A 23,673-nucleotide genomic window follows, 5' to 3' on the forward strand; every position below is an offset into this window, starting at 1 on the left:
GATTGCCGGTCCCCTAAGACACTGCCCAGGTGTGTATTCTGACCTCGGAAAGCTTCCAGCCAGTACCTATACCCCCAAGGTACTAGTCTTCCACGCCCCCCAATAATTATTAATGCTCCCCACATCACTACTCCCGCTAACTACAGCTGTGTACTCCTAAGATAGGTATGAACAACATAACTCCTCTTCGCCAAGTCCCATAAGCCCTCATGCACATCCACACCCTGCAGCTCAGCAGGGCTGAACACGATCTGCCGACCTGCAAATTGCGGGGATTTGCAGTTCCCCCAGACGCCACAGTCCACACCCCCTCGGCCCCGTACCGGGTAGCCAGATCTAATGGGTACTTATGGGGTCACTCTCCTCCCACGTTTACCGCATATACGCACTGTTCCATTCCTATCCTTCTCCTCCTCCATCACTGAGTGGTCTCGTTCACCATGGAGCCCAAAACAGTTGACGACGTTCATGTTGAAGCTGTACACGGCCCACACATCGTACCTATTGAGCAAGAAGCCACCGAAGATGTAAAACACGTGAACCTGACATGGAGGTCATGGGTGGTAGTATTTTGCTGCTGCTTCGCGTATGCCTAACAAGCCCTACTTTCCAAGTATGCTGTCACTGACGCATTCACAGTGTGATGTCGCAAGTGTTCGTGGTAGCGGCAGCCGGCTCTGTCCTTGCATTCATCATTCGCGAGCTTGGGGAACCCGCAATCGCAAACTGGGTGATTCAGGTATGCCTCGACATTTGCAGATTCGGGAAACCGCCCATAACAGAGATGGCCTACAGGGACCACTCCTCATGCAATCCGTCCTATCGCCTCTTGTCGGTCGCCTCTCCGATGTCTTGGACCGCAAACTCTTCTCTACGATACCGCCTCTGATTGCTTGTGTCGGTGCAGTTGTATGCGCAAAGGCGACCTCCATGTCCATGTTGATCGGAGGCGGTATCCTGATCGGCGTCACACTTGCTACCATCTCCATTGTGCAGGCAATCCCGTCGGAGATTCTGCCTCTGAAATATCGAGCCGTGGCCAATGGCTTTGCTGGCGTTGCTGGTGTACTGGGCGGCACGTAAGTTTAAGTTCTGCATCAACACTGCATGGACAAAGACCTGACAAGATTCAAGTGTCGGCAGCCTGGGCGCTGGGGCAGTAACGAATATCAGTCCAACTGGCTGGCGTTATATTTTCTGGATCCAAGTTGGCCTGCATGGTTTCTCTTCGCTCGGCCTTCTTTTGTTCTACTGGCCTAAGAAGAGAACCGACTACCCAAAAATGTCTCTGAAAGAAATTGCTTGGGCTTGCGATCCTATCGGCTCCTTTCTTCTCGTCAGCAGTGCGACCCTGATGTTGTTGGCGCTGAACTGGGCTGGAGGCGCGTATAAGTGGAGTAATCCCCATATATATGCCACCCTTGTGGTTGGTATTGTGCTGTTCATTGCGTTCTGTCTTTACGGTATGTTTCCCCTTCAATTCAGTTTGCTGTCGTGTAGGGTTGACCTGCTACAGAATGGAAGGGCCGGACCGACGGCATCGTAGCGCATGTGTTCTTTTCCACTGGGCCCAATTTCTGGCTTTCGACCTTTGCATTTGCTATCGAGGGGTAAGTGGACCAACAACAATCAATTTGAAGACGTGATAGCTGAATCTAATCTCTCGCAAGATGGATCTACTATTCAGCTGTCAACTCTGTCACGCCGCAGCTTATCCTCAACCTCGGCTTCGAAGACAATTCATGGGATATTGCGGTCCGACAACTGGCATATAAGATTGCCTCTATTTTCACCTCAATCGCCGTCACGTGGTGGGCGACCAGATTCAAGGACCTCAGTACGTACCGCTCTCCAATCAGCCCTTAAATTTTCCATTCCCGTCTCATCCCAAGCCTATGCAGCCCCGCTAACCCGTGTACAGAAACCCCCCTCGTCGTTACCTTCGGCATCATGTTCATAGCAGGCGTCTGCTTCGCCGTCATTCGCCCCAGCTGGTCGACACCTCAAATCGTCTTCACCGCCCTGACAGGCATCGGCTGCGCGGGGCCCCTCACGCTCCTCATCGCCTGCGTGCAATTCACCGCCCCGCACGCCTTCCTCTCGACAGCCACGGGCCTCGCCTTCTCCGCCCGAGCCATCGGCGGCGCCTTCGGCACCGCCTGCATCTACGGCATCGTCAATTCGCATATCGCGTCGCACTACGCTTCCGACGTGGGGTCTGCGGCCATCGCGGCGGGTCTGCCTGCTTCGTCGGTGGGGGCGCTGCTGAAGGCGATGAAGGGGAGCACGAGGACCAAGGCGAAGGGGCAGGGGGTGCCGGGGGCGACGCAGGGGATCATGGACGCTGCGTGGAGCGCGAGTTACTGGTCTTATGCGAGGGCGTATCGGCTCGGGTTTTGGAGTGTGGTGCCGTTTGTGGCGCTCGCGACGGTTAGTGTGGCGTGCATGAAGGGGGTGAGGGAGTTGATGACGGAGAGGGTCGAGGCAACGGTTGAGCGGGAGAGTGATGAGGAGACGGAGAGGACGGAGAAGGCGTAGTATAGTTTAGTACGGTAATTTAATCCCTATGCGATGCCTAGCACGACAGTGTGTGTCATATTTATACTTGCACAGAAGTCGTGTTCGAGAGCATAAGAGATCATTCTGGATATAAGATAGTGTGCCATTTAAAGTCGTTACTGCAGTTTACCTAGATATCGAGGTGCCTGCTTTTATTACCATTTTAAATACTAATCCTTTTCTTCTAGTGATATGTACAAAGTGTCTTGATTGCCGGCGAGAGGAAGCCGGTGAAGGGAGAAGTACCGGGCGTGGAGGCAAGTGGGATTTCCGGGTATATAGATCGGACATGTGTTGTTGGCCGTGGGTAGGTTAGGACTGTTATCGGTATCGATGATGGGAGGAGGAAGGAGGAGAAGAAGAAGAGGATTATCCTCGATGCCAGAGATGCGCGTGTCTACCGTGGTGATCTTTGTTTCCCGCTAATGGGAAGTTTAAACCGCGGAGTGACAACTGGTTGATATTGTGGAGAGTGTCGTTGGCGAGAATGCGGATAGGCAGACTGAGATTATTGTGTGTCGCGGCGTGGGAAGTTAACGCTGCCGGGTCGTGGTGGGTGTTGAGTACGGTGCCGGGATTCCGTAATGTTGAGTTTTACGATGGCGCGGCGGGGGAGTGGGTGAGGTGTTAGGAGATGGAGGTGTGAACTATCCTTATATCATTGATAGATGTTTATGGATAATCCTCCCAGAATGGTGTTGGGGCCGTTGTCCAAACTCCCATTGTACGGGGTTCCAGGACCCCGGGTCGCTCCAGAAGGAGACGCCTCCTCTTTCCAGGAACAGAGGGCGTTGTGGTGGACCTATTATTGGAAGACTCTCGACTCGTCAGGACCTTGCCACTTGCAATACTTGCTTGTTCTCCCTCATTCTATGAGAACCCATCCGGGCAAGCCCACGCTGTGGGAGCGGCATGATGGTGCAAGTGGCGATAACCATCGCTTTCGCGGTGATCTCCATCGTACCGTCGACTGTGGCGAAGGGTCATGGAGCCAGTTTTCCGGAGAAAACTTCCGTGATTTCGGTCAAAGGAGATCCCGCAATCTGAATTGGGAAAGGGAATCCGGTGTCATCTTTCTCCGGCTCGACGTCGAAATGGTGACCAGGAGCGAATGTCGATGCAGGTGGGTCTATGCCTCCTCTATCGACCCACGCTGAGTGTAGGCTTGTGCTGCGCTGCTACCAATCCCCCAGGCAAGATGGTCAAGGGAGAGACAGCCGCGTACTTTGCCTCTCAAGGTCCAGCCTCTCGATATATGGAAATGAGACCTCTCTGATCTGAGTCGCGTCGCCGTTGTTGCCATTTTGCTGCTCTTCTAGTACAGCTCCCCTACAGCCACTCCCATCCGTGTGCGGTCGGTTGTGCGTTTGTGGGTCCAAGGGGCTACCCAGCATGCTCACCGTTCCTGTGGCCTTTGGGTCGGTGTCATGGGTTGAAGCGACGTTCTTGACGAGGACTCTGAGGAAGGGGATGGAAGCCCCGATAATGGTCGCTGAGCTTTCCGCGCAAGACCAGATCAGCAGATCGTAACCGTCCCCTGTGAAGGTCAGACCGACTTTTGAATTGAGTAAAGCAGGGGGCGAGGGTACGGACAAGAGAAGTCTTTGTGTGCCGAATGGCCCATGGTTGGGAGAAAAATCGTTTTCACTATGCCCGTGGTACCGGCCCTGGATGGACGAATGTCAGCGGTGTGCAGGCAGATTGCGCAAGGCGAGGATCATACAAGACGCCCATGCTCATTGCAAGGCAAACCCCAAACTTTTCCCTCTTGTTCATCTGGACCTTCCAGATGATGAACCACGGCAGAATAGCGAGTGAAAAATCCCAGAAAGCGGAGTAGGCTACCAAAGGGTATTAGCAAGCTATCGGCAAGTGACAGGATACGGACTAGATGGATACCTCCTGCGGCCATGGCAAAGCGGATGATGATCATGCCATCATAGCAGGTTCCAGGGAGCGATGGGTTCCAGCGCTTCTCGATCGGGCGGCAGTGCGCATATTGTAAGATGATAGTGATCGTCATCATGAGGTTGCAGGTGACGATGAAAAACCAGATCAGGTACCTCTGCCATGGTTCAATCGCGAAGCGTAACAAGGTGAGTGCAAAGGAAGTTTTAGAGAGTGATAAGCTAAAGACGGTACAGGTCAGGGCATGATCGAGCCAGTAGCTAAGCCAGTATAGGTGCTCGGGGGGGACTTTGACCAAGTGGGCGCCGAGGCCGTGCCTGATAGAAACGGTGAGAAAGGCAATGTACATGATATTCAGGAGCTTGAAAGAGCGTCAGCGATGAACTGCAGGGAACTATAACCAGAATGTTCACTCACCCAGGCAAGGGCGAGAATGTAATCATCCCAGCCAAAACTCTTTCGGTATCTCCATATACAGATGAAGCGCAGGGTCATGAAAATAAAAGCCACCGATGGCATAACCGATACTGTAATCGTAATGATTGGGGCCCGGGTCTCAGCTGGAGAGTACATGGCGACGTACGGGCACGTGGCAGTAGTCCATCAACAACCTTGAGATCTCCATCTGATGGCGCGGTGGGGAGGAAGGCACACGTCTTTTAGAGCTCCCCGGTGAAACTTCGTAGGCGTGCATACGCCGGTCGGATACTATCGTAGAAGTCCCTGTACTTGGTTCGGCAGTCTCTGTATGACGTCGTGGGCAGCGGAGTCTAGTTATGGAGAGTGCAGGTGGCGTACTGTACGGGCCGATGGGTTCGGTAGATAGCAGCTAGCTACCTATGTACTACGGTAGTGCGTGAGCCACAGCGGTCCCAGAATGAGATGTACGGCGGACAAGGTCGCCCAGTACTGAATCCTACTGTCTACAGGTAAGCTACACTTGGGGAGAAGGCGACCATGGCGATCTCCGTACCCACCTTACGGGACGGGCGAGCTAGGCCTATTGCACACCTTCGGAACCTGCCACTCCCAGGTTCGATTGGCCATGCTGCAGCGTGAGTGAGGGTATCTTCACCTAGTGTACGCCCTAACCTCTCCGGTACCGCGGAGCATACAGTATCCAGTACAGCAGGGTTCAAGAACCAAGTACGAGTTGGTTGAGAAGCATCATGAGCGTTGCTTGAAGTGAATCATATTGGATTCAGGAGTGGTATCCAGGTCTTCCTCCTGGTTCCGGAATGAGGATCCGTCAGGCTAGGTGCAATTGGGCAATCCATTGAATTGAAGTGGCAAGAAAGTCTTGGACTATCAGTTTGTTGATTTTGATTTCCGCGATGGCCTCTTGGATGCATCCTCCAACGGCACTTTTAGTCTAGGTCATATTAGCTGACGCCGTAGTGGTTATGATTCGCGACGGTGCATACCTTGTGAGGATGGCCCGCAAGCTTCAACCAGCTTCCATCTCGAGCTTTCCCATTGTCAAAGTTTTGGGAGCTGGATTTAGATTTGGCCACACGTGAAGCTTGTCGGGAGCTTGCAACTGTGGAGCTTGAGCACACTGAGCAAAGCATGCACGTGCCGGGGCTGCCGCACGGACCCTACCGGCAGCACTTGAGGAATCCTTCCCGAGGCCGAAACGAAAATGCGCCAAGGCCAAACTACTGGTGGGACCCAATCCACCCTCCTACCCACCTTCAACCACACCTTCTCCGACATATATCTACACAGTAGAGCGCGTTCCGGTACGGCCGTCCGGAGTCCATCACCATGGGCTGGCTCCTCTACACCATGGCCGCACCGCCCGCCCTCGCCGTGCTCCTGCGCCTTCTCTCCGCCGTCCTCCCTCGCGGCCCTGCCCGCCTGGCCTCCTTCGCCGCCTTCTGCGTGACCTCGGTCGTGTGCATGGCCGTGTGCGCTTCCTACGGCGTCGTGGCATCCATTGTACTGCGGCTGGTGGGCTATGGAGGTCTGAGCCAGTGGACCGTGGCTCGCTCGTTCAAGTGGACCATGTGGTGGACCACGGGCGTGACGTTCCGGGTGTTGGAGAGCAGCAGAGTCGAGGGCGGCAGGAGGGGAGGCCCGGAGGCTTTGGAGACGCGACCGGCCGTCTTTGTCGGCAATCACCAGACGTGAGTCTTCAATATCTACTGGGTCTTGAGATCAGAGGGTGAGCTAAATGCCTATTTTCAGCGAGCTCGATGTCCTCATGCTCGGATGCGTGTTTCCAAAATACATCTCCGTCACCGCTAAGAAATCCCTCAAATACTACCCATTCCTCGGTTGGTTCAGTACGTCGCACCCGCAGCACCCTCTTGCACAACGAGCGCTCTAACCATGTTCTCCTCTTTCAAGTGGCCCTATCCAAGACCGTCTTCATCGACCGCGCAAATCGAGCAACTGCCCGTGCCGCCTTCGACGGCGCCGCCAAAACCATGCGCGAGGAGCGCCAGTCTGTCTTCATTTTCCCCGAGGGCACTCGATCCTACACGGAGAAGCCGGAACTGCTGCCCTTCAAGAAGGGTGCCTTCCATCTGGCCGTCCAAGCCCAGGTCCCTATTGTTCCTGTCGTAGTGGCGAACTATAGCCATGTGCTCGATGTCAAGAAGAGGATATTCAACCCCGGCGTTGTGGACGTGAGCGGTATGTGTATCCACCCCTCTCGTTCAGTAGTGGCGGGATATGAGAATGGATGTAGACTAACATGGGAACAGTCCTTCCACCCATCCCCACCAAAGGCCTCACAACCGCCGACGTGGACGTCCTTACGGTAAAGACGCGCGATGCGATGCTGGATGAACTGATTCGGCTTTCCCACGTCTCCGGGACCGGAAACGCAGTTCCTCTTCCGCGGGCTTCGAAAGCGACAGCAGTCGAAAATGGGGTAGATGGGGTCGAGGGATTGAAGCAGAGATATTGAGATCCGCTTCACATGGCACAAGTCTGATGGTTTTACGAGCAAAACGAAAGCATTAATGAAGCATTAATGAAGCATTGGTTGGTTGTTGAGTCAGAAGAGAGAGAGAGTAGTAGACGCATTTGAAGGGGAAAGTAGCAGTCGTGTTGGATGCGCGGTCTTGGAGTCTTGCATTAGATCTTGTTATCTAGATACCCCGTCAGACGCGCGATGAAGTTTGCATGCACCGACTCTAAATGCACTCATACATTCCATAACCTTGGCAGCCGCATTTCAGCAGCTGAACCTTCAAATCGCTACAGTTGAGCGACACCCGGAGATCTGGCTGGCAATAGTACTGGTACTAGGCAGCCAGGCCTGTGACAAGGGCCATTCGGCAGCTCGCGTATCTAAATTCTTGAAGCGAAGCGCAGCTTGGACAAGCTCTCAGTACAACACGGTTCCTGCACTTTGGCCAATCGCGAAAACGCCAGTCTCTAGAAGCAGAAGACTTGGTCCTCGAGCTTACTCGCCGGCCGCGCTTTGGCGAAACCCAGCGATTCCGTGGCCTTCTTCATGGCGCTGACCATGGGCGGAGGACCGCAAATCAGAATCTTGGTATCCGGCGAGGGTGGCGGGAGTTTCTCCTAGCATTCATTGTCAGTGGACCCGAAACCATGGTATGGGCACAGAAGACCCCTTTAAATACCTTGATCATATCCGCAGTGACGAAGCCCACGCCGCCATCCCACTTCTCAGGAGGATTATTGAGCACATAATACACCCTGAACCTAGCATCCTTGGCCGCCAGCGCATCCAAATCCTCCCTCAACAAGATATCCTCCTCATTCACATTCGCGAAAATGAGGTCCACCTCCGTGACATCGCCCTTCTCGCGGCCGCGAATAATCGCCTTGATGATCTGCAGCATGGGCGTGATGCCCGTGCCGCCCGCGATCATGCCGAACCGTTTGACCATGTTGGGCGTGTAGACCATGGCGCCCTTGGGCCCGCGGACCTTCATCGTCTGCCCCACCATGAGCGAGGCGACGTGCTTGGAGATGTTGCCCGTCGGGTAGGATTTGATGAGGAGGTCGAAGTAGCCCTTGTCTTCGTCCGAGGAGATGGGCGTGTACGAGCGGAGGACGTCGTTGGGTTGGCCCGGGATTGTGGCTGCGAGGGTGATGTGTTGGCCGATGGGGAGGCCGAGGATGTCGGTGGGTCGGGGGAGTTTGAAGCGGTAGCTTGGGAGCAATGGTTAGTGGGAGACTGCAAGACGGGAAAAAGGGGTACAAGGGAATATGGCAGTGTACATGGCTGTGTTGTGCGAGAGGATCGTCTTCTCCTTGAGCTCGAATTCTTTGAACTCTTTGGGGTGGAGGACTTTTCGGGGAGCTGGAGGTGGGGGGCACATAAATCAGCATTCTTGCTCTGGCACGAGGATATGTGGAGATGGGGGAATGTACTGTTGCTGTAGATTTTGTAACTACCCAGCACGGCGGCGAGGGCGACGGCATAGGGTATCCATTCCCTCTTGATGATGGCTACGCCGACGACGAGGAGTGCCGAGGGGATGTACACGCCGTGGACATATTGCGGCGCGAATATACCGGTGGACATGGTGTGGAACTAGGCAATCTGGGGGGAATTGGGGACGGGAGAAAGTCAGAAAAGAGGAGGAATCAGGGCCCTCTTTCAGTGAGACGTGAGAGTCAGAGAAGGCGAGAGAGGGAAGAGAGAATGTCGGTGGTGAAGCTGCAGCGGAGCTCGGCAGTCATCCAGAAAATGATGTCGCCCCGATGAAATTCCCGATCGAGGCACGAGAACCCAGACCCAGCGGGAGGTCTTGGCAGGGCTCCATGATGTACCCCGGCCAGTCGGCAATATCCCCTGATGTTCTCCTCTTCTCCATAGGAAAGGTGAATTGCTAGCAGATTCGAGGGGATTAATGAGCAGGGTCAAGAGATGAGATGAGAAGACACTTGGGACGCTTCAATTTTGCACGGCTACCCCTTCCCCCCTCTCCCAGCCTCGTCCTTCAACCTGCAATGTACCACAGTGGACATCACTCGCCGCAACAACACCGCTTTCACTTCCCAGAAGAAGTGACTATGCTCCCTTCCCACAGTTCTCCCAATTGACCTCAAAGGCGCCGAACCGGTTCCCCTCTGGGTCCTTGAAGTTCATGAACCAACCATTCTGCCTTTCGGCCATCTTCTCCAGCACAGTGCTCCCTCCTAGCTCGTGGACTTTCTTCTCAGTCTGCACATACTGTTAAAACCAGCCTAGCAATCGTTATCAACCTTGGAAACCGCTCACCTCGTCCAGAGAGTCGACAAAATAGTACACCGTCATCCCCACGCCCATGGGTTGCTCGGTGCGTGTACGACCCTCAGGCAGCTTGAGAATACCGCCGGAAATGCCTGAGGCAAGTTAGCTCGCCTGAAGCCATTGTATTGTTGCGGTGTGTAGCGGACCCTTTGGTTCCTCGAACTCGTACATCACCACTCGCTCTTCTGGATAGTCCTTGCTCACAGGTTTGAATTTCCATGCGGGGAAGAGGGCTGCATAGAATTCCTGTAAAGGTGCTCAGCGGATGATCGAGATGGTAAGTTGTTTGAAGAACTCCACTATACCTTGAGCTTGGGGGGATCCACAGACATGATCTCAATCCAGCACGGAGCTCCTCGAGGAGGCCTGGCTTGCAGTGAGCCCTTGGAGTCCTCGGCCGACATACTTATTCGATATATGATGAAACGTCAAGATCTTCTCGAAGCTGCAGAGATGAAGGAGTCGCTCATTCGATTCCGCGTCTTCCATCCCAGCCTTTATATTCGCCAGCTCCCCGCTTTCCAAGCCTTTATATCCGCCAGCTCCCCGCTTTCCAGGCATCACATCCAAGCTGATCCTTCTCATCGTTCTCGACCGCCTTGAATCGCGATCACTAATCACACTTTCCTTTGTTGTCTCGCACATTTCTCTTCCCCCTCTTTGACCGACGAATGACGGTGTCTCGCACACGCAGGTGGCGTTGGCCGCGACGCGTGCCGAGCCCATCATGGCTGAACACGAAACCTACGCGAGGTCACGTCGCTGCATGTTCTTGTGTTGGTTGCACAGCAAATACGAGTTCTATTGTCTTCTGTGCTTTTCCAGAGGGCCGCACTTTTCTTGGAAGTGCAAGTGGTCTAATCCAGCAGTCTGCCTTTGTACAAGCACTCCACTTGTTCCTTCATATGACGCAGAGGGCATGCATTACAAGCGAGGACAACGTCCCAACTTTCTCCTTTCACTTTCATTCCCTCTCTATTTATCAGATTTCCTGGTCCGTAGTCGGATTGGCTTAGTTACCTAGGTCCGTCATTCTCCGCCTTGACCGACCGAGGATTGCCCCAACCGCACAGCCTGCCCGAAATCTGGAGTCCCATCGGGTTTTCAGTTGACCTTCTGTGCCATGGTATACCTGTTTCCGTCACAAGCGCCGTTCGCATTAGCTGTGGCATGGATACATTCCAGTAGTCTTTACCATCAGGGGAAAGGAAGAATCTGCGCAGCACGATCAGCATGGCTCAATACAAAGACCGGCGAAGATGTACAGGAATGCTAGGAGGTGAAGCTGCTGACGGATGAATGAAAGGAGCAGACATACCCACTACTACTATGTAGAGAATCGGTGTTTCATTACCCTTTAGAACGAAAAAGCGCTGCCCACCGAGGTCGCCGTCTCTACGACCTGCGGAATAATATATATGCCAACTTCTGTCAATCTAGTGTATTTCTCGTGAATGTGAGCTATGGAAATTAGTTATTAAGCAACACCTACTTCCTAGGTGTCTAGACCTAACAGTATCTAGTGTTATTGTTGTCCTTCCAGACCGTCTTCCGTTCACTGTTCTTCAACCCCTCAAGCGTCTTGGATCGCGTGATCTGGATATCGGTCCATGTTGTCATAGTCAAGTAGTAGTACCCTTGATTATATACTATGAAGGGATCGCTGCCATTGGGATTCATGAGGGGATTTGTGAAATTCCCAGCATGGGCTCAAGTGCTCACTGTTGTCAGGGCGATGATGATCGAGCGAAGCAGTTACATTCTGCAGAAAGGCGTCGAAGGCACGGCTGCATGGTATGTTCCAAAGTCATTTTTCTTTGGCGGACTTCTTTTATATTCACGATTCTCTCAAGAGTTGAATATACAATTAGAATATACAATTGGTAGTCGACCTACCTAATGCGGACATGGAGTCTGTCTGGGTTCCCACCGGAAAAATATACGGTCGGCAATTTCATATCCTTAGTGCCGGAGATTCTTTTTTTTACCCCTACACATTGGTTTACTTCCATCATCTTCAATTGCACGCTGTTAATTTCCCTGTAGACATGGCACCCCGCGTTTGGTGATCCTTTCCAGAGCAGGTGTTGAGGCTGTTCGCGCATATTCCCACGAGTTGATGGGCGAGTTGATGTATCCTGAATTCCGCTTTGGGTCGTATGTAGGCCTAGTCTAAAATAAATCCCCGAGTTTGTTTCACGCATGTTAAAGCGCGTTTTGAATACCCTGATGGGGCGTTCCTTTAATACCTCCACTTGATGCTTCCACCAAGGAATAATTCCATCCACGCTACCAAGGCAAACAACCCAGGTTAGCATATGTCTTGCAGAGTTACTTAAGCAGACTGGTTCAGGCCTTTTAGGAGATTAACAGCTGCTTGGGCATCTTGTTTCTTCCGAGCAGAGCACAAACAAGCAAAATGCGTGTTTGGACAATCATCTATTCTATTGTGTCTCTGTCCGCGTCGTTGGTTCATGGATATGCGAATCCATTGGCATGTACGGGCGTGTGTACCAATGCCCATGATCCCGCGCTGATCCGCCGCGACGATGGGACATACTTTCGCTTCTCGACCGGCGGGAAGATTGCGATCCATTCTGCTCCGAGCATCACGGGGCCCTGGGTGTACAGAGGCGCGATACTGCCGAACGGGTCGAAGATCAATAAAGCGGGGAACCAGGATCTATGGGTAGGCAGATTTCGCATTCACACCTATGAAACTGTCTTCCTGCCTCATGATCAAATCCTTGGTGGTAGGGTATTAATGAAGTGCTGATTTGATTCCCCAGGCCCCCGACGTAGCCAAAGTAGGAAATACCTACTACCTCTACTACTCAGTCTCCACCTTCGGCGTGCAAGACTCAGCCATCGGCGTCGCGACCAGCGCCTCCCTCGACGCCAACACGTGGACCGACCACGGCAGCACGGGCATCGCATCCTCATCCGGAAAACTGTACAACGCCATCGACGGCAACCTCGCCCACGACGGCTCCAACTACGTCATGTCCTTCGGCTCCTTCTGGAACGGCCTATTCCAGGTGCGCATGAGGAATCCGCCGTTGCAGACCGCGGATGGGGCTAGCAGTGTGAATATCGCGGTTAAACCTGAGGGGGAGCATGCGCAGGAGGCGGCGTTCGTGTTTCGGTATGGGGGTTATTATTATTTGTTTTTCTCGGTGGGCAAATGTTGTGGGTTTGATAAGAGTCGTCCGGCTCCTGGGGCGGAGTATAGGATTCAGGTTTGTAGGTCGAAGAGTGCGGGTGGTGGTTATGTAAGTCTTGCCCCTTCCTTTCCCGGATACTCTTAGATGACTGGATTTCTGATTCTGTCGGATAGGTTGATAAGAGCGGCAAGAAGTGTACGGAAGGCGGAGGCACGACGGTCCTTGAGAGCCACGGGTTCGTATATGGCCCTGGCGGTCAGGGCGTGTTTAATGATCCTAGCTTGGGACCGGTTCTGTACTACCACTATGTCGATACTCGTGTGGGGTATGCCGATGGGCAGAAGCTATTTGGCGTCAACAAGATTGACTTCTCGAGTGGATGGCCGGTTGTATAAGCGGATCTTCTACTTGTATGAATGGCCAAGCGTGCGACGTCACCTGGAATCGACTTTCTGCGAGGAATTCTAACAAATTAACCCCGCATTTGAGTAGTCTGCCGTAGCCATGGATTAATGCTCTTATAAACCACAGTGGCGGACTTGTCTTACTCTTTCGACTTGCTGATAGTCCGTATCACTGCAGTGGAATCATGGCGGTGGTGGCCTAGTGGTGTAGCTATAACTGCCATTCGTCTCTGCGAAAGAACGGCTGCGAATCGGGGGGAATCATGCTGAAGTTCCCAACCAACGCATTTTCGCTTTTTCTTCTGTATCTGATCGGCTTCTGTCGGCCTCTTTTAGTGAACAGTGAAACTGAATTTGAGAGCCGTCAACGGGTGAATGTCTGAATAGGTTAGTGTGGCTTGTGTGCTGAAACTTGCGGTGTTGGACTGAGAAATACGCGGGAGCGCAACCTGCGACAGACAGGATTATTTCGACGACAGCGCGCGACTTGATATGTTTTTTGTTAGTAGACGGATGCAGATAACCGAACAACTGTGTAGGATGGGTTTCGGAGGGAAAAGAGCTGAAACATCCGTACCCTTGGCGCCAGTTGAGCGGAGGAGATTGGATCGTGAAGTTCTGATCCATTCACCACCAACAGCCTCATGCAAAAGAGATATGGCCCGGGTCTGCCCAACTGTGGTTTTTCTCCCGTTAATAAACCTACGAGCTGAGTCTAGTGCGCTATCTCAGAACAAAGAGCGCCTGATGAAACGGAGAGTCCGTTTGTGGAGGACCACCAAGGGGCAATACTCATGAGATGGGCCTTGCACCGCCACGATCCGATCGATCCGCGAAGCGCGCCATCCCCGCCCGTGGCATTGCGTGTTGCGCAGGGGATTAGGCACCCGCCAATGCACTCTGTTGGATATAACCACACATCCACCATGACCTACTTATAGATCTCCAAAGACCTCTCCCCATGCGTGAGGAAACCACTGGTTTATCGCAGCTGATGAGTGCGCATCCACCGTGAACCATGGACACCATTACCGGATTCCCGCGACGGCTCACACAACTCTACACCGACACCAAAGCCTCGTGCGACGCCGTTGTTGAGCAGGACTCTCCCGAAACGCAACCCGAACTGAACGCGCTGCATCGCAAATACCGGATACAAAAGGACCGCCTCATAGCGTGGGGGCTGCAATGGAGCGACAGTGCGAAGGGGAAGCAGGACGACATCGCCGAGAGCGTCGAGCGCGCTGGCTTGACAGAGACCGTGACAAGCGTGCTCGGGACGATTAAAGACATTCTCGACGAGGCCGAGCGCATGCTTCCCACTGGGATGCAAGCGCACGTCAAAGCTGGCATCGATGAGAAGGGCGGAGTGGGTAGTCGGCCATCTGATGGTGCCGCGTGGGCGGCCTCGGACAGGTCACGGTACGAAGACCTAGCCAGGGACCTCACTACCTCCATCGACATTCTGTATGACCTTTCTAGGTCACGAAGAACGGGTTGGGACGATGCTCTGGCTACCGACTCTCCTTCCAAGGCTGAACCCGTTCCACCTCGCCCTGCTTCCTCGACAGCAGTCTTTCTCTCCTCCGAATACAACGCCTCGGATCTGACGTTGATCAATCCTGCCACACAACCTGCCTTCCCGACTGTAGCAGAGGCTTCGCCCGTTCAGAACACACCCCCAAGGCTGTCTCTGTCGGATCTGATCCTGCCCGAAGAGGAGCCACCCCCCTATGAGAGCGTTGGCGTATCATCCTCCACTCGAGTGATAGGCAAGCTACGCTCGCAGCGTAGTTTCACCAACCCCTGGAAGGCGGACGGCAACAGACCTACCGAGATTCCCGTGCTGGTAGAGTATGCTGCATTTGACCCCGTGTATCGTGAGACCCAAGTTCCTCCCCCTATTGACAGATTGGAAAAGCTCTTGTCCATCTTGACTCGCCTCTCTGAGGAGAAAACCTATCATGGAACTCTGAAATGCTTAGGTTACTTTGAGGATCTGAGTCAGGCCCGGTTCGGCCTTGTCTTCGAACTCCCTGCGTTTGTGTACTCTGGCGCGGACGACGCTTCCAAGCCCCTGGAGGATCTTCGACCAGTGACCTTGCTCAGTGTTCTTCAGACCGGATCGAAATCCGAGCACACCTCCACAAGTGTCACTCCCCCTTTAGAGGATCGCTTCCGACTCGCCTTCACACTGTGCCTGGCATTCAACAAGCTCCACCTCGACAACTTCGCTCACAAAGATGTGAACAGCAGTAACATCCTCGTGTTCCGCAAGAGCAGGTGTCATTCTGCGAATAGCAAAGCCTTGCAATATGCTCTCCGCTCCCCGGTCGTCTGCGCTTTTGACCTGTTCTCTGACTCCCACATCACCGCATCCGACTCCACCCAGCCCCAGCCCCTGAATATCTACCGTCACCCCCAGGATCCCATGTTTACAGGAGAAAGAGACAGACAGCATGGCCCGCATTTCGACCTGTACAGTCTCGGCCTCATCCTGCTGGAGATTGGTCTCTGGATCCCCCTCTCGGACCTGTGGAAACCGAAATACACTCTTGCGGATTTCAAACAACGAGTCGAGGAGGTCTACACTCGTCGTTTAGCATCGAAATGTGGAACAGCTTATATGCAGGCGGTTCGGGATTGTTTCTGGACAGCAGACCAGATCGCCTCGGGAGCCGAGGACCCGGAGCACTTCTCGCAGCTCTATAACCGGATTCGGATCAGGTTGCAGAGATGTTGCCTTCTGGACGAGGCAGAGCCGTGCTACGATTTTGACGGCTCACGATCACAGGATACACTTCCTAGCTCGTCGCCACTGAAACGTAAGGGCATCACTGCTCCGGAGGCTGATCTGCCACCAAGTCCATCGCACAGAAGCGCAAAGCGATGGGCGTTCGAGAAGGGAAGCGAGGTGCTAGAGCGGACCAGAACATTATCAAAGACATCACCAAGAAGCTCACCGAACCTAGCCTCAATGTCTCGCCATGGATCAATTCGAAGGTCCATCTCGCATTTCATCAGTCCGCGGGAGGAAGAGGTGTTGTCCCCTCCGGCAGCACAGGACAGAAGCGATGTGTCAGCGGGTAACAAAGAAAGTCGCACCTCACATGCCGAATCAACCGACAGCTTCCGTGGGCCGATGTCTTTCAGAGACTACAGAGAAAAAATCACAATTATCCAGAAGGCTTGGCGACGAAGAAGAGCGAAACGTGCGAGCACCATTCAGACCTTGCTCGCGGTGTCGACGCCTCCGGCCGTGGTAGCATGCCCTCCCGAGCGAGTGACATCATATCCAACACCAGAGCCTGAGGTTGAAACCGAGAACCACACTACGCAACAGCGCAATTACCTAACGTCCATTATCTCCATTCAGAGAGAGATGGACCCCGTCGCACGCCCCAAGCTACGCCTCCAGCCTGTCAAGTTCTCTCCCGCCATGGTCGACGAATGGCACACGACGATGCTCCCTCGGCTGGAGCGCCTTCTCGAACGCGCTCTGAAAGATTCTGATGAGACTATAAGCATCGACCTGGTTGCGATAGGCGAGACTGCGGCGAGTGCGCGACCTACAATATTTGTTACTTGCAGCAGCACAGCGAAGGTGAAGGCGCTTTTGAGTCGGAGGTTCCGCTATGACGAGAGTGTGTATGATCTCAGAGTCCGTCGCGGCAAAGTACGCCGTTCAAAAGTCAATCGCTCGACGCGCCGGAGGAACCCACCACACCGCTCCATGATGAACACCGACACGTACGGTGCAGATATGCCGGTCATGAATCCATGGCACCAGCAGCGTCCCCTATGCGGCGCGTCCATTGGCGCATTTCGAGGCGTACACCTCCCACCAGTCTCATATGGCGGAGTAGTGCTTGTCGACGACGAGCCGATGGGGATGAGTGTCCATCACCTGCTGGATGCTCCTTCCGAAGATGAGAGCGAAGCCGGTGATGGATTCGGCGGCCCACGCCAAGGAGATGCAGTCCCCTCCAGCGCCAGACGAGATATGGACAGCATGCTAGCAGGCATGGGCAGCCAGCCTGGCTTGCAAATGGAGACCGACCTACCGCCGTCCATGTGGGAGCTTGAGCTCTCGGACGACGAACTTGACAAGAGCGACGAGGAAGATGACGCGTCCTTCGACTTTTCCGACTCTCAGTTCGCATCCGACGACGAGTTCGACGACGATGACGATCTAGCCGACTCCATCACGTCTGCAGGTACAACGGGAGACATTGCCGGGATCCCTCTGGGCGAAGGCGACGAGATCAAGATCACTCAACCGGCCATTGACGATGTCGACGACGACTTCTTCCCAAACGAGGAGGACCGAGACGACGATCACCTGTGCTCGCATGAGCTCGGCTACGTCCACGCGTCTTCCGGCATCCGCCGCTGGAATCGGGATGGGATCGTGCACGAGATTGACTGGGCGCTACTGAAACTGAACGAGGACCGTTTGCAACCCTATAACCTCTTGCAGGGTGGAAGGCGGTTCTGCTTTGATTCTACACTCGAGCCGGATCAGCGGGAGATTTCCTTGAAGCTGGAGCAACCGGTGTGTCGACGCCATTACCGCCCCGAGGAGGACGAATATCCGAATGGCATTGCCAGTGCGGATAAGCTGGGCGGGATGAATGTGCACTGCTTTGGGAGAACATCGGGGCTGCAGGCGGGCATGGTGGGCGCTGCTATGAGCTCTGTCCGCATCTACCGCCGCAAGACATTCTCCAGGAGCTGGCATGTCGAGGGCGACTTTGGCAGTAAGTTTCTTGGACACCGCAGCACGCACGCGAGCAAGCAAAGAGGCTAATGAATACGGCAGTGGGCGGCGACTCGGGCGCTTGGGTGGTGCAGAACGGGACGCACCGCGTCGTAGGCCACGTGCTTGCATGGTGCGAGCGCAATCGGATTGCCTACATCTGCCCGATGGAGGTGCTGTTCGAGGACATGCGGCGCACGCTGGGAGCCAAACGGATCTACCTGCCCGGCTCGGCAGAGGAGGCGCAACACGCCGCTCGCGTTCGTGGTGGAAGACGTTGTGTCGAGGATGCCGACGGCGGCATGGGACAGCTCGAAGCGGCGGTCGAAGGGCTGGGGATCGTCGACTCTGCAGTCGATATGCGGGATGCGCTGCAGGGAAAACGTGGGAGGGTGGAGCTTCCGCTGCTCAACACTGGCGGGGAGTCGGACAAGGAAAATGTACCCGTGATGAGGAGCAGGGTCATCAAGGTGAGGGAGGGCCGGGGCGGGCAGCTGGGGGTGGCCTGAGAGGCGGATGGCCATGACGGAGGCAAGGCATATCTGCTGTATATCCTGTCGCCCATGTACATATGTCTACCGTTGATCAATACGCTGAAATAATTACTACCATTCACTGCCAGGAACGGGTCTCCCTGAGAGTCTATGTGGTACGGGTCGGACCAGCGGCGGTGCGGATGTCGTGCATCTAATGTACCTATAGGTAGGTACTCGTGTATATATACTTATATGCGATTTATATTCCAGGGTCCCGAGAGCGTGGCGATCCTGTTGCGGCGGCGGTTGGGATGTACCATAGTACCAGTGAGCAGTTCCCAAGCTCATATACAAGCCATGGTTCCCCGATTGGGCCCTGATGCAGGCGGCGCATTATTGGCTGAGGGTATTCGGACATGATATCTCAGGCACTCTGAGCGGACTTGGAGTTTCTCTGACGCACACATCCACCGCTGCTCTCTGGGTGACGCCGGCGAAGAAGGAGCCTTCACTCAGACGCGCGACACGTGTATCAAAATCCCACCTTTTCCACTGTTTCTGCGTGAGGGAACATGGCATGGCCGCATCGAAGAAGTGTTGGGCGGCACATGGAGATGTATTATGCCGTGCATATGTTGGCTTCCCCGCACCACACACGGTCCACCCCACACACTTTCACACCTTCAAACGGCAAAAGACTGGCACGCGTGACTGAGGCACTTACATTCACATCTCAGCAGGGCGAAGCGCGGCCGGGAGAAAAACCAGGTACCTGATCCTCCTCTGCCCTCTTATGTAGTCTACTTCTGCCCAGTCCCCTCCTCTACTTGAATCGACCGCCGTCGTCGCGCCGGCACGCCTCCCCCAGCAGATCCGATCAGATGCGGGTCCCCGCCGCCGCTTCTACTCCACCACTCTCTAGGTTGTGACACCGTGACACGGGCTCGTGCTAGCTGCCCAGCATGAGCGCCTCCCATAATCTCGTGGGCTTGCGGGTGGCCGCTTTTGGAGTCCAGAGACGCCCGGCCTTCGCTGCTTGCGCTTTTCGGGCGATTCGAGTCACCACACGTGCATTCACCTCAGGCCGACTGGAGCAACGCCAACCACCAGCCATTCTAAGCTTGTGTCCCCCCAGGCCACTACATCTCCAGAACCACATCCGGAAAACGTCCTCTACCGCTATTGTCCGTCATGCCTCTCAAGCACCCGATCCGCATGAACACGACGACGAGTTCCCCACCTCGCCCCCATTCACCGCTGGTCCCTACTCCACCCTCACCGTTGGCATCCCCAAGGAGAGCTACCCCGGAGAGCGTCGTGTTGCCATCACCCCGCAGAACGTCAAGCTCCTGCTCAAGAAAGGTTTCTCTCAGGTCTTGATCGAGCGTGGAGCCGGCCTGGAAGCCCAGTTCACCGACGAAGCCTACGAGCAAGCAGGCGCCAAGAACGTCGACCGCAGGACTCTCTTCGCAGACAGCGATATCCTACTCAAGGTTCGTGCTCCCAGCATCGATGGGCCGGACAGCGAGGTCGACGCCATGCGCGAGGGCGCTACCGTCATCTCATTCCTCTATCCCGTACAGAATAAGGCGGTCGTAGAGAGACTGTCGTCCAGGAAAGCCACCGCATTTGCTATGGATATGGTACCGCGCATTTCGCGTGCTCAGGTAGGATTTTGTCGTCCTTCCCCTCGACTTTGAGAATCCATGGCTGACGAAATGTAGGTTTTTGATGCATTAAGGTATGCAGCTCTCGCAGGATATGCTGTCTACTCTGCTGTTCTAACTCTTGTAGCTCAATGGCGAACATTGCTGGTTATAAAGCCATCTTGGAAGCCTCCAATCACTTTGGTCGATTTCTCACGGGTCAGGTCACCGCTGCTGGAAAGGTGCATTCCTCTGAGCCTAATTTCATGGTGATATAGTCTAACGCATCCCAGATACCCCCTTGCAAAGTTCTCGTTATTGGCGCTGGAGTTGCTGGTTTAAGTGCAATCGCCACTGTAAGTACACAGTCACACAATTCACCACTATCTACTCTCCTGACAGCCGATGCTAGGCCCGACGTATGGGAGCCATTGTACGCGGCTTTGACACTCGCTCAGCCGCCCGCGAGCAGGTTCAGTCTCTCGGAGCCGAGTTCATTGAGGTAGAACTCAAGGAGGAAGGCTCAGGAGCTGGAGGCTACGCAAAGGAGATGTCCAAGGAGTTCATCGAGGCTGAAATGAAGCTGTTCCACGAGCAATGTCGAGAAGTCGACATTGTCGTCACTACCGCCCTGATCCCCGGGAAACCCGCGCCGAGGCTGATTACGAAAGCTGTGAGTTCGGGTATCTCTGTATCACGGCAGTGTTTCTGATATTGTTCCAGATGTTGAGCTCGATGAAACCAGGCTCCGTTGTCGTAGATCTTGCTGCCGAGGCCGGCGGGAACTGCGAGGCTACGGTGCCAGGAAAACTCTCCAAGTACGAGGGCGTGACCGTTATCGGTATAAGCAATTCTTCCATTTCCTCAGCACGTTACTGAACCTATGCAGGATACACTGATCTCCCATCTCGCTTGCCTACTCAATCTTCGACTCTGTACTCCAACAACATCACCAAGTTCTTGCTTTCTCTGCAACCCCCGGACAAGAAGGAAAAGTACTATGATGTGGATCTCAAAGACGAAGTCACTCGTGGTGCCATTGTCACATACAATGGCAAGGTTCTTCCTCCGGCTCCTCGACCTGCCCCGCCACCTGCACCCGCTGCAAAGGCCCCATCTCCCGCGGACCAAGTTGCTAACGTCGTCCAACTCACACCTTGGCAGGAGCAAAGTCGCCAAGTCGCCACGGTCACGGCCGGAATGACTGCTGCACTTGCCTTGGGCAAATATACCGGACCCATGTTCATGGGCAATGCCTTCACCTTCGCACTGGCCAGCCTCATCGGTTATCGAGTCGTCTGGGGCGTCGCCCCCGCCCTGCACTCTCCTCTCATGAGCGTGACCAATGCAATCTCAGGCATGGTAGGAATCGGAGGTTTCTTCGTCATGGGCGGTGGATATCTGCCGGAAACGATTCCCCAGACTCTCGGAGCACTGTCCGTTCTCCTTGCCTTCGTCAACGTTTCCGGTGGCTTCGTCATCACCAAGCGTATGTTGGATATGTTCCGGAGACCTACGGATCCTCCAGAGTACCCGTGGCTCTATGCAATTCCTGCCCTTCTTTTTGGTGGCGGGTACGTTGCTGCAGCTTCCACAGGTATGGCGGGTCTCGTACAAGCTGGCTATCTCGTTAGCAGCATCCTCTGCGTGAGTTCCTTGTCCGGATTGGCCTCTCAAGCGACTGCCCGTCGTGGCAACATTCTGGGTATACTCGGTGTCTTTTCTGGTATTCTGGCTTCGCTCCTCGCTGTCGGCTTTGACACGGATGTCCTGGTCCAATTCGGTGCTCTCGCCACGCTTGGTACCGTTGCTGGAATGGTCATCGGCCGTCGCATCACACCCACCTCCCTGCCGCAAACTGTGGCTGCCCTCCACTCCGTCGTAGGTCTCGCCGCCGTTCTCACTAGCATTGGCAGTGTCCTTGGGCATTCCGGCGTGGAGATCTCCGCCCTGCACATGGTCAGCGCCTATCTCGGGGTGTTGATCGGCGGCGTGACCTTCACCGGCAGCATCGTTGCTTTCCTGAAACTGGCTGGCAAGATGTCCTCGAAGCCTCTCGTTCTCCCTGGACGCCATCTAGTCAATACGTCTCTGCTTGGGATGAACATGGCGACCATGGGGGCGTTCTTGACCATGGCTCCTGGGGCGCCCCTGATAGGTGCGGCGTGTCTCGTGGGGAACACGGTGCTCAGTTTCATCAAAGGATATACCACGACGGCGGCGATTGGCGGCGCCGATATGCCCGTGGTGATCACGGTGCTGAACGCGTATTCGGGTTTCGCCCTGGTCGCCGAAGGATTCATGTTGGATAACTCCCTTCTGACGACCGTCGGCGCGCTGATCGGCGTATCGGGCTCCATCCTCTCGTACATCATGTGCGTGGCGATGAACCGATCATTGACGAACGTGCTCTTTGGCGGCATCGTACCGACACAGCAGAGCCAGGCCAAGATTGAGGGTACCGTGACGAAGACCAGCGCCGAGGAAGTAGCAGATGCCCTGATCAATGCGGAGAATGTCATCATCGTGAGTGTACCTCTCATTGCAAATCTATGTATATCTGACTTTTTTCCCCCCTCCAGGTCGTCGGCTACGGCATGGCCGTCGCCAAAGCCCAATACGCCATCTCCGACTTCGTCAAATACCTGCGCGCCCGCGGCGTCAACGTGCGCTTCGCCATCCACCCCGTGGCGGGCCGCATGCCGGGCCAATGCAACGTGCTCCTGGCCGAAGCGTCGGTGCCGTACGACATTGTGCTCGAGATGGACGAGATCAACGACGATTTCGGCGACACGGACGTGACGCTCGTGATTGGGGCCAACGACACGGTGAACCCGATTGCGCTGGAGCCGGGGAGCAGCATCGCGGGCATGCCGGTGCTGCATGCGTGGAAGAGCAAGCAGGTGGTTGTCATGAAGAGGGGCATGGCGAGCGGGTACGCCGATGTGCCGAATCCGTTGTTTTATATGGAGAATGCCAAGATGTTGTTTGGGGATGCGAATGATAGCTGTAATGGTGAGAGACTTTCTTCTTCTTCTGAGATTGTTGGGTGAGAATGGGGCTAACGAGATGTAGCTATCAAACGCGCGTTGGAGGAGAGGAAGTAGGGGTGAAGTAAGTGGTTGTTGCAAAGGTCTCGGAGGGGCAGTCTTTTGATGTATATGAAGAAGGTAGAGTGTGGCATATGGCCGATCTCCATACATATACAGGGCTATGTCGGGGATTCCATTTCCACCCATACTTTGGCATATAAGAAATGTATAAAGAGTTCCTTGGATATACCAGAGTATACCCTGTTCGATTGACCCAGAGACGAAAGGAAAAGAAAGGAAAGCGTTTGTTTACTCTGGCGAGAACTACAACAGATGACCCCAGAAAACACAAGCTCATTAGGTACCTCTGAATCCGCGAAACCCCAAACTCCTTCCGTTTCCCACCCTTCCATCAATCCGTCCATCCACCCCTCCATCCTCACTAACCCTCCCCTCATCCAATTACTCCCCCTCCTCATCCAATTACTCCCCCACTCATCC

The 23,673-nt window shown here is 54.5% G+C and overlaps 9 protein-coding genes across 9 annotated transcripts; 5 read left to right on the forward strand and 4 right to left on the reverse strand.

Moving 5' to 3' along the window:
• Positions 1-440: 440 nt before the first annotated feature.
• EI97DRAFT_456013 (MFS general substrate transporter) lies at positions 441-2,538 on the forward strand (the record flags this gene model as incomplete). Its single annotated transcript, XM_033800690.1, has 7 exons — positions 441-586; positions 640-739; positions 796-1,079; positions 1,135-1,463; positions 1,517-1,610; positions 1,671-1,837; positions 1,922-2,538. 7 exons carry the CDS (start codon positions 441-443, stop codon positions 2,536-2,538), a joined length of 1,737 nt encoding a protein of 578 aa, XP_033657355.1.
• Positions 2,539-3,738: 1,200 nt separating this feature from the next.
• On the reverse strand, positions 3,739-5,349 carry EI97DRAFT_187630 (uncharacterized protein). Its single transcript, XM_033793566.1, has 5 exons — positions 4,885-5,349; positions 4,459-4,828; positions 4,283-4,400; positions 4,153-4,226; positions 3,739-4,096 (listed from the first exon to the last, which is right to left on the reverse strand). The coding sequence occupies exons 1-5, from the start codon at positions 5,038-5,040 to the stop codon at positions 3,762-3,764; spliced, it is 1,053 nt and encodes a 350-aa protein (XP_033657356.1). The 5' UTR covers positions 5,041-5,349; the 3' UTR covers positions 3,739-3,761.
• A 799-nt stretch (positions 5,350-6,148) lies between these two features.
• On the forward strand, positions 6,149-7,641 carry EI97DRAFT_430829 (1-acylglycerol-3-phosphate O-acyltransferase). Its single transcript, XM_033797786.1, has 4 exons — positions 6,149-6,596; positions 6,658-6,755; positions 6,820-7,107; positions 7,179-7,641. Exons 1-4 carry the CDS (start codon positions 6,235-6,237, stop codon positions 7,382-7,384), a joined length of 954 nt encoding a protein of 317 aa, XP_033657357.1. The 5' UTR covers positions 6,149-6,234; the 3' UTR covers positions 7,385-7,641.
• EI97DRAFT_430830 (NADH-cytochrome b5 reductase 1) lies at positions 7,502-9,151 on the reverse strand. Its single transcript, XM_033797787.1, has 4 exons — positions 8,827-9,151; positions 8,674-8,755; positions 8,070-8,604; positions 7,502-8,007 (listed from the first exon to the last, which is right to left on the reverse strand). Exons 1-4 carry the CDS (start codon positions 8,978-8,980, stop codon positions 7,858-7,860), a joined length of 921 nt encoding a protein of 306 aa, XP_033657358.1. The 5' UTR covers positions 8,981-9,151; the 3' UTR covers positions 7,502-7,857.
• A 188-nt stretch (positions 9,152-9,339) lies between these two features.
• EI97DRAFT_430831 (uncharacterized protein) lies at positions 9,340-10,377 on the reverse strand. The gene is made up of 4 exons (XM_033797788.1): positions 9,997-10,377; positions 9,838-9,937; positions 9,680-9,783; positions 9,340-9,622 (listed from the first exon to the last, which is right to left on the reverse strand). Exons 1-4 carry the CDS (start codon positions 10,093-10,095, stop codon positions 9,470-9,472), a joined length of 456 nt encoding a protein of 151 aa, XP_033657359.1. The 5' UTR covers positions 10,096-10,377; the 3' UTR covers positions 9,340-9,469.
• An 823-nt stretch (positions 10,378-11,200) lies between these two features.
• EI97DRAFT_371165 (uncharacterized protein) lies at positions 11,201-11,386 on the reverse strand (the record flags this gene model as incomplete). Its single annotated transcript, XM_033795274.1, has 1 exon — positions 11,201-11,386. A coding segment is annotated over one exon (186 nt), but the record flags the coding sequence as incomplete, so codon positions are not given.
• A 724-nt stretch (positions 11,387-12,110) lies between these two features.
• EI97DRAFT_448460 (endo-1,5-alpha-L-arabinosidase) lies at positions 12,111-13,250 on the forward strand (the record flags this gene model as incomplete). The annotated part of the gene is made up of 3 exons (XM_033800161.1): positions 12,111-12,380; positions 12,481-12,963; positions 13,029-13,250. 3 exons carry the CDS (start codon positions 12,111-12,113, stop codon positions 13,248-13,250), a joined length of 975 nt encoding a protein of 324 aa, XP_033657361.1.
• Positions 13,251-14,135: 885 nt separating this feature from the next.
• Positions 14,136-18,547, forward strand: EI97DRAFT_430833 (uncharacterized protein). The gene is made up of 2 exons (XM_033797789.1): positions 14,136-18,019; positions 18,082-18,547. Exons 1-2 carry the CDS (start codon positions 14,278-14,280, stop codon positions 18,525-18,527), a joined length of 4,188 nt encoding a protein of 1,395 aa, XP_033657362.1. The 5' UTR covers positions 14,136-14,277; the 3' UTR covers positions 18,528-18,547.
• A 786-nt stretch (positions 18,548-19,333) lies between these two features.
• On the forward strand, positions 19,334-23,376 carry EI97DRAFT_187905 (PNTB-domain-containing protein). Its single transcript, XM_033793568.1, has 9 exons — positions 19,334-20,161; positions 20,219-20,235; positions 20,289-20,382; positions 20,434-20,496; positions 20,553-20,813; positions 20,864-20,981; positions 21,030-22,666; positions 22,723-23,155; positions 23,216-23,376. The coding sequence occupies exons 1-9, from the start codon at positions 19,457-19,459 to the stop codon at positions 23,245-23,247; spliced, it is 3,360 nt and encodes a 1,119-aa protein (XP_033657363.1). The 5' UTR covers positions 19,334-19,456; the 3' UTR covers positions 23,248-23,376.
• Positions 23,377-23,673: the final 297 nt, after the last annotated feature.

Source organism: Westerdykella ornata, assembly GCF_010094085.1.
Source record: "Westerdykella ornata strain CBS 379.55 unplaced genomic scaffold EI97scaffold_3, whole genome shotgun sequence".
In the NCBI taxonomy this organism is placed as follows: Eukaryota; Fungi; Ascomycota; class Dothideomycetes; order Pleosporales; family Sporormiaceae; genus Westerdykella; species Westerdykella ornata.

Bases quoted from the DNA above. Each gene is read 5' to 3' on its own strand.
- EI97DRAFT_430829 (XM_033797786.1), top strand. From the start codon at position 6,235: ATGGGCTGGCTCCTCTACACCATGGCCGCACCGCCCGCCCTCGCCGTG. The intron at 6,597-6,657 runs GTGAGTCTTCAA...GCCTATTTTCAG, and splicing joins TTTGTCGGCAATCACCAGAC to CGAGCTCGATGTCCTCATGC. The intron at 6,756-6,819 runs GTACGTCGCACC...TCCTCTTTCAAG, and splicing joins CCCATTCCTCGGTTGGTTCA to TGGCCCTATCCAAGACCGTC.
- EI97DRAFT_430831 (XM_033797788.1), bottom strand. From the start codon at position 10,095: ATGTCGGCCGAGGACTCCAAGGGCTCACTGCAAGCCAGGCCTCCTCGA. The intron at 9,938-9,996 runs GTATAGTGGAGT...GCACCTTTACAG, and splicing joins TGGATCCCCCCAAGCTCAAG to GAATTCTATGCAGCCCTCTT. The intron at 9,784-9,837 runs GTCCGCTACACA...AACTTGCCTCAG, and splicing joins CGAGTTCGAGGAACCAAAGG to GCATTTCCGGCGGTATTCTC.
- EI97DRAFT_430830 (XM_033797787.1), bottom strand. From the start codon at position 8,980: ATGTCCACCGGTATATTCGCGCCGCAATATGTCCACGGCGTGTACATC. The intron at 8,605-8,673 runs GTACACTGCCAT...ATTGCTCCCAAG, and splicing joins CTCTCGCACAACACAGCCAT to CTACCGCTTCAAACTCCCCC. The intron at 8,008-8,069 runs GTATTTAAAGGG...AATGAATGCTAG, and splicing joins TCACTGCGGATATGATCAAG to GAGAAACTCCCGCCACCCTC.
- EI97DRAFT_430833 (XM_033797789.1), top strand. From the start codon at position 14,278: ATGGACACCATTACCGGATTCCCGCGACGGCTCACACAACTCTACACC. The intron at 18,020-18,081 runs GTAAGTTTCTTG...TGAATACGGCAG, and splicing joins TGTCGAGGGCGACTTTGGCA to TGGGCGGCGACTCGGGCGCT.
- EI97DRAFT_187905 (XM_033793568.1), top strand. From the start codon at position 19,457: ATGAGCGCCTCCCATAATCTCGTGGGCTTGCGGGTGGCCGCTTTTGGA. The intron at 20,497-20,552 runs GTAAGTACACAG...AGCCGATGCTAG, and splicing joins GTTTAAGTGCAATCGCCACT to GCCCGACGTATGGGAGCCAT. The intron at 22,667-22,722 runs GTGAGTGTACCT...TCCCCCCTCCAG, and splicing joins ATGCGGAGAATGTCATCATC to GTCGTCGGCTACGGCATGGC.
- EI97DRAFT_187630 (XM_033793566.1), bottom strand. From the start codon at position 5,040: ATGTACTCTCCAGCTGAGACCCGGGCCCCAATCATTACGATTACAGTA. The intron at 4,829-4,884 runs GTGAGTGAACAT...CGCTCTTTCAAG, and splicing joins ACATTCTCGCCCTTGCCTGG to CTCCTGAATATCATGTACAT. The intron at 4,401-4,458 runs GTATCCATCTAG...ACCCTTTGGTAG, and splicing joins CTTTGCCATGGCCGCAGGAG to CCTACTCCGCTTTCTGGGAT.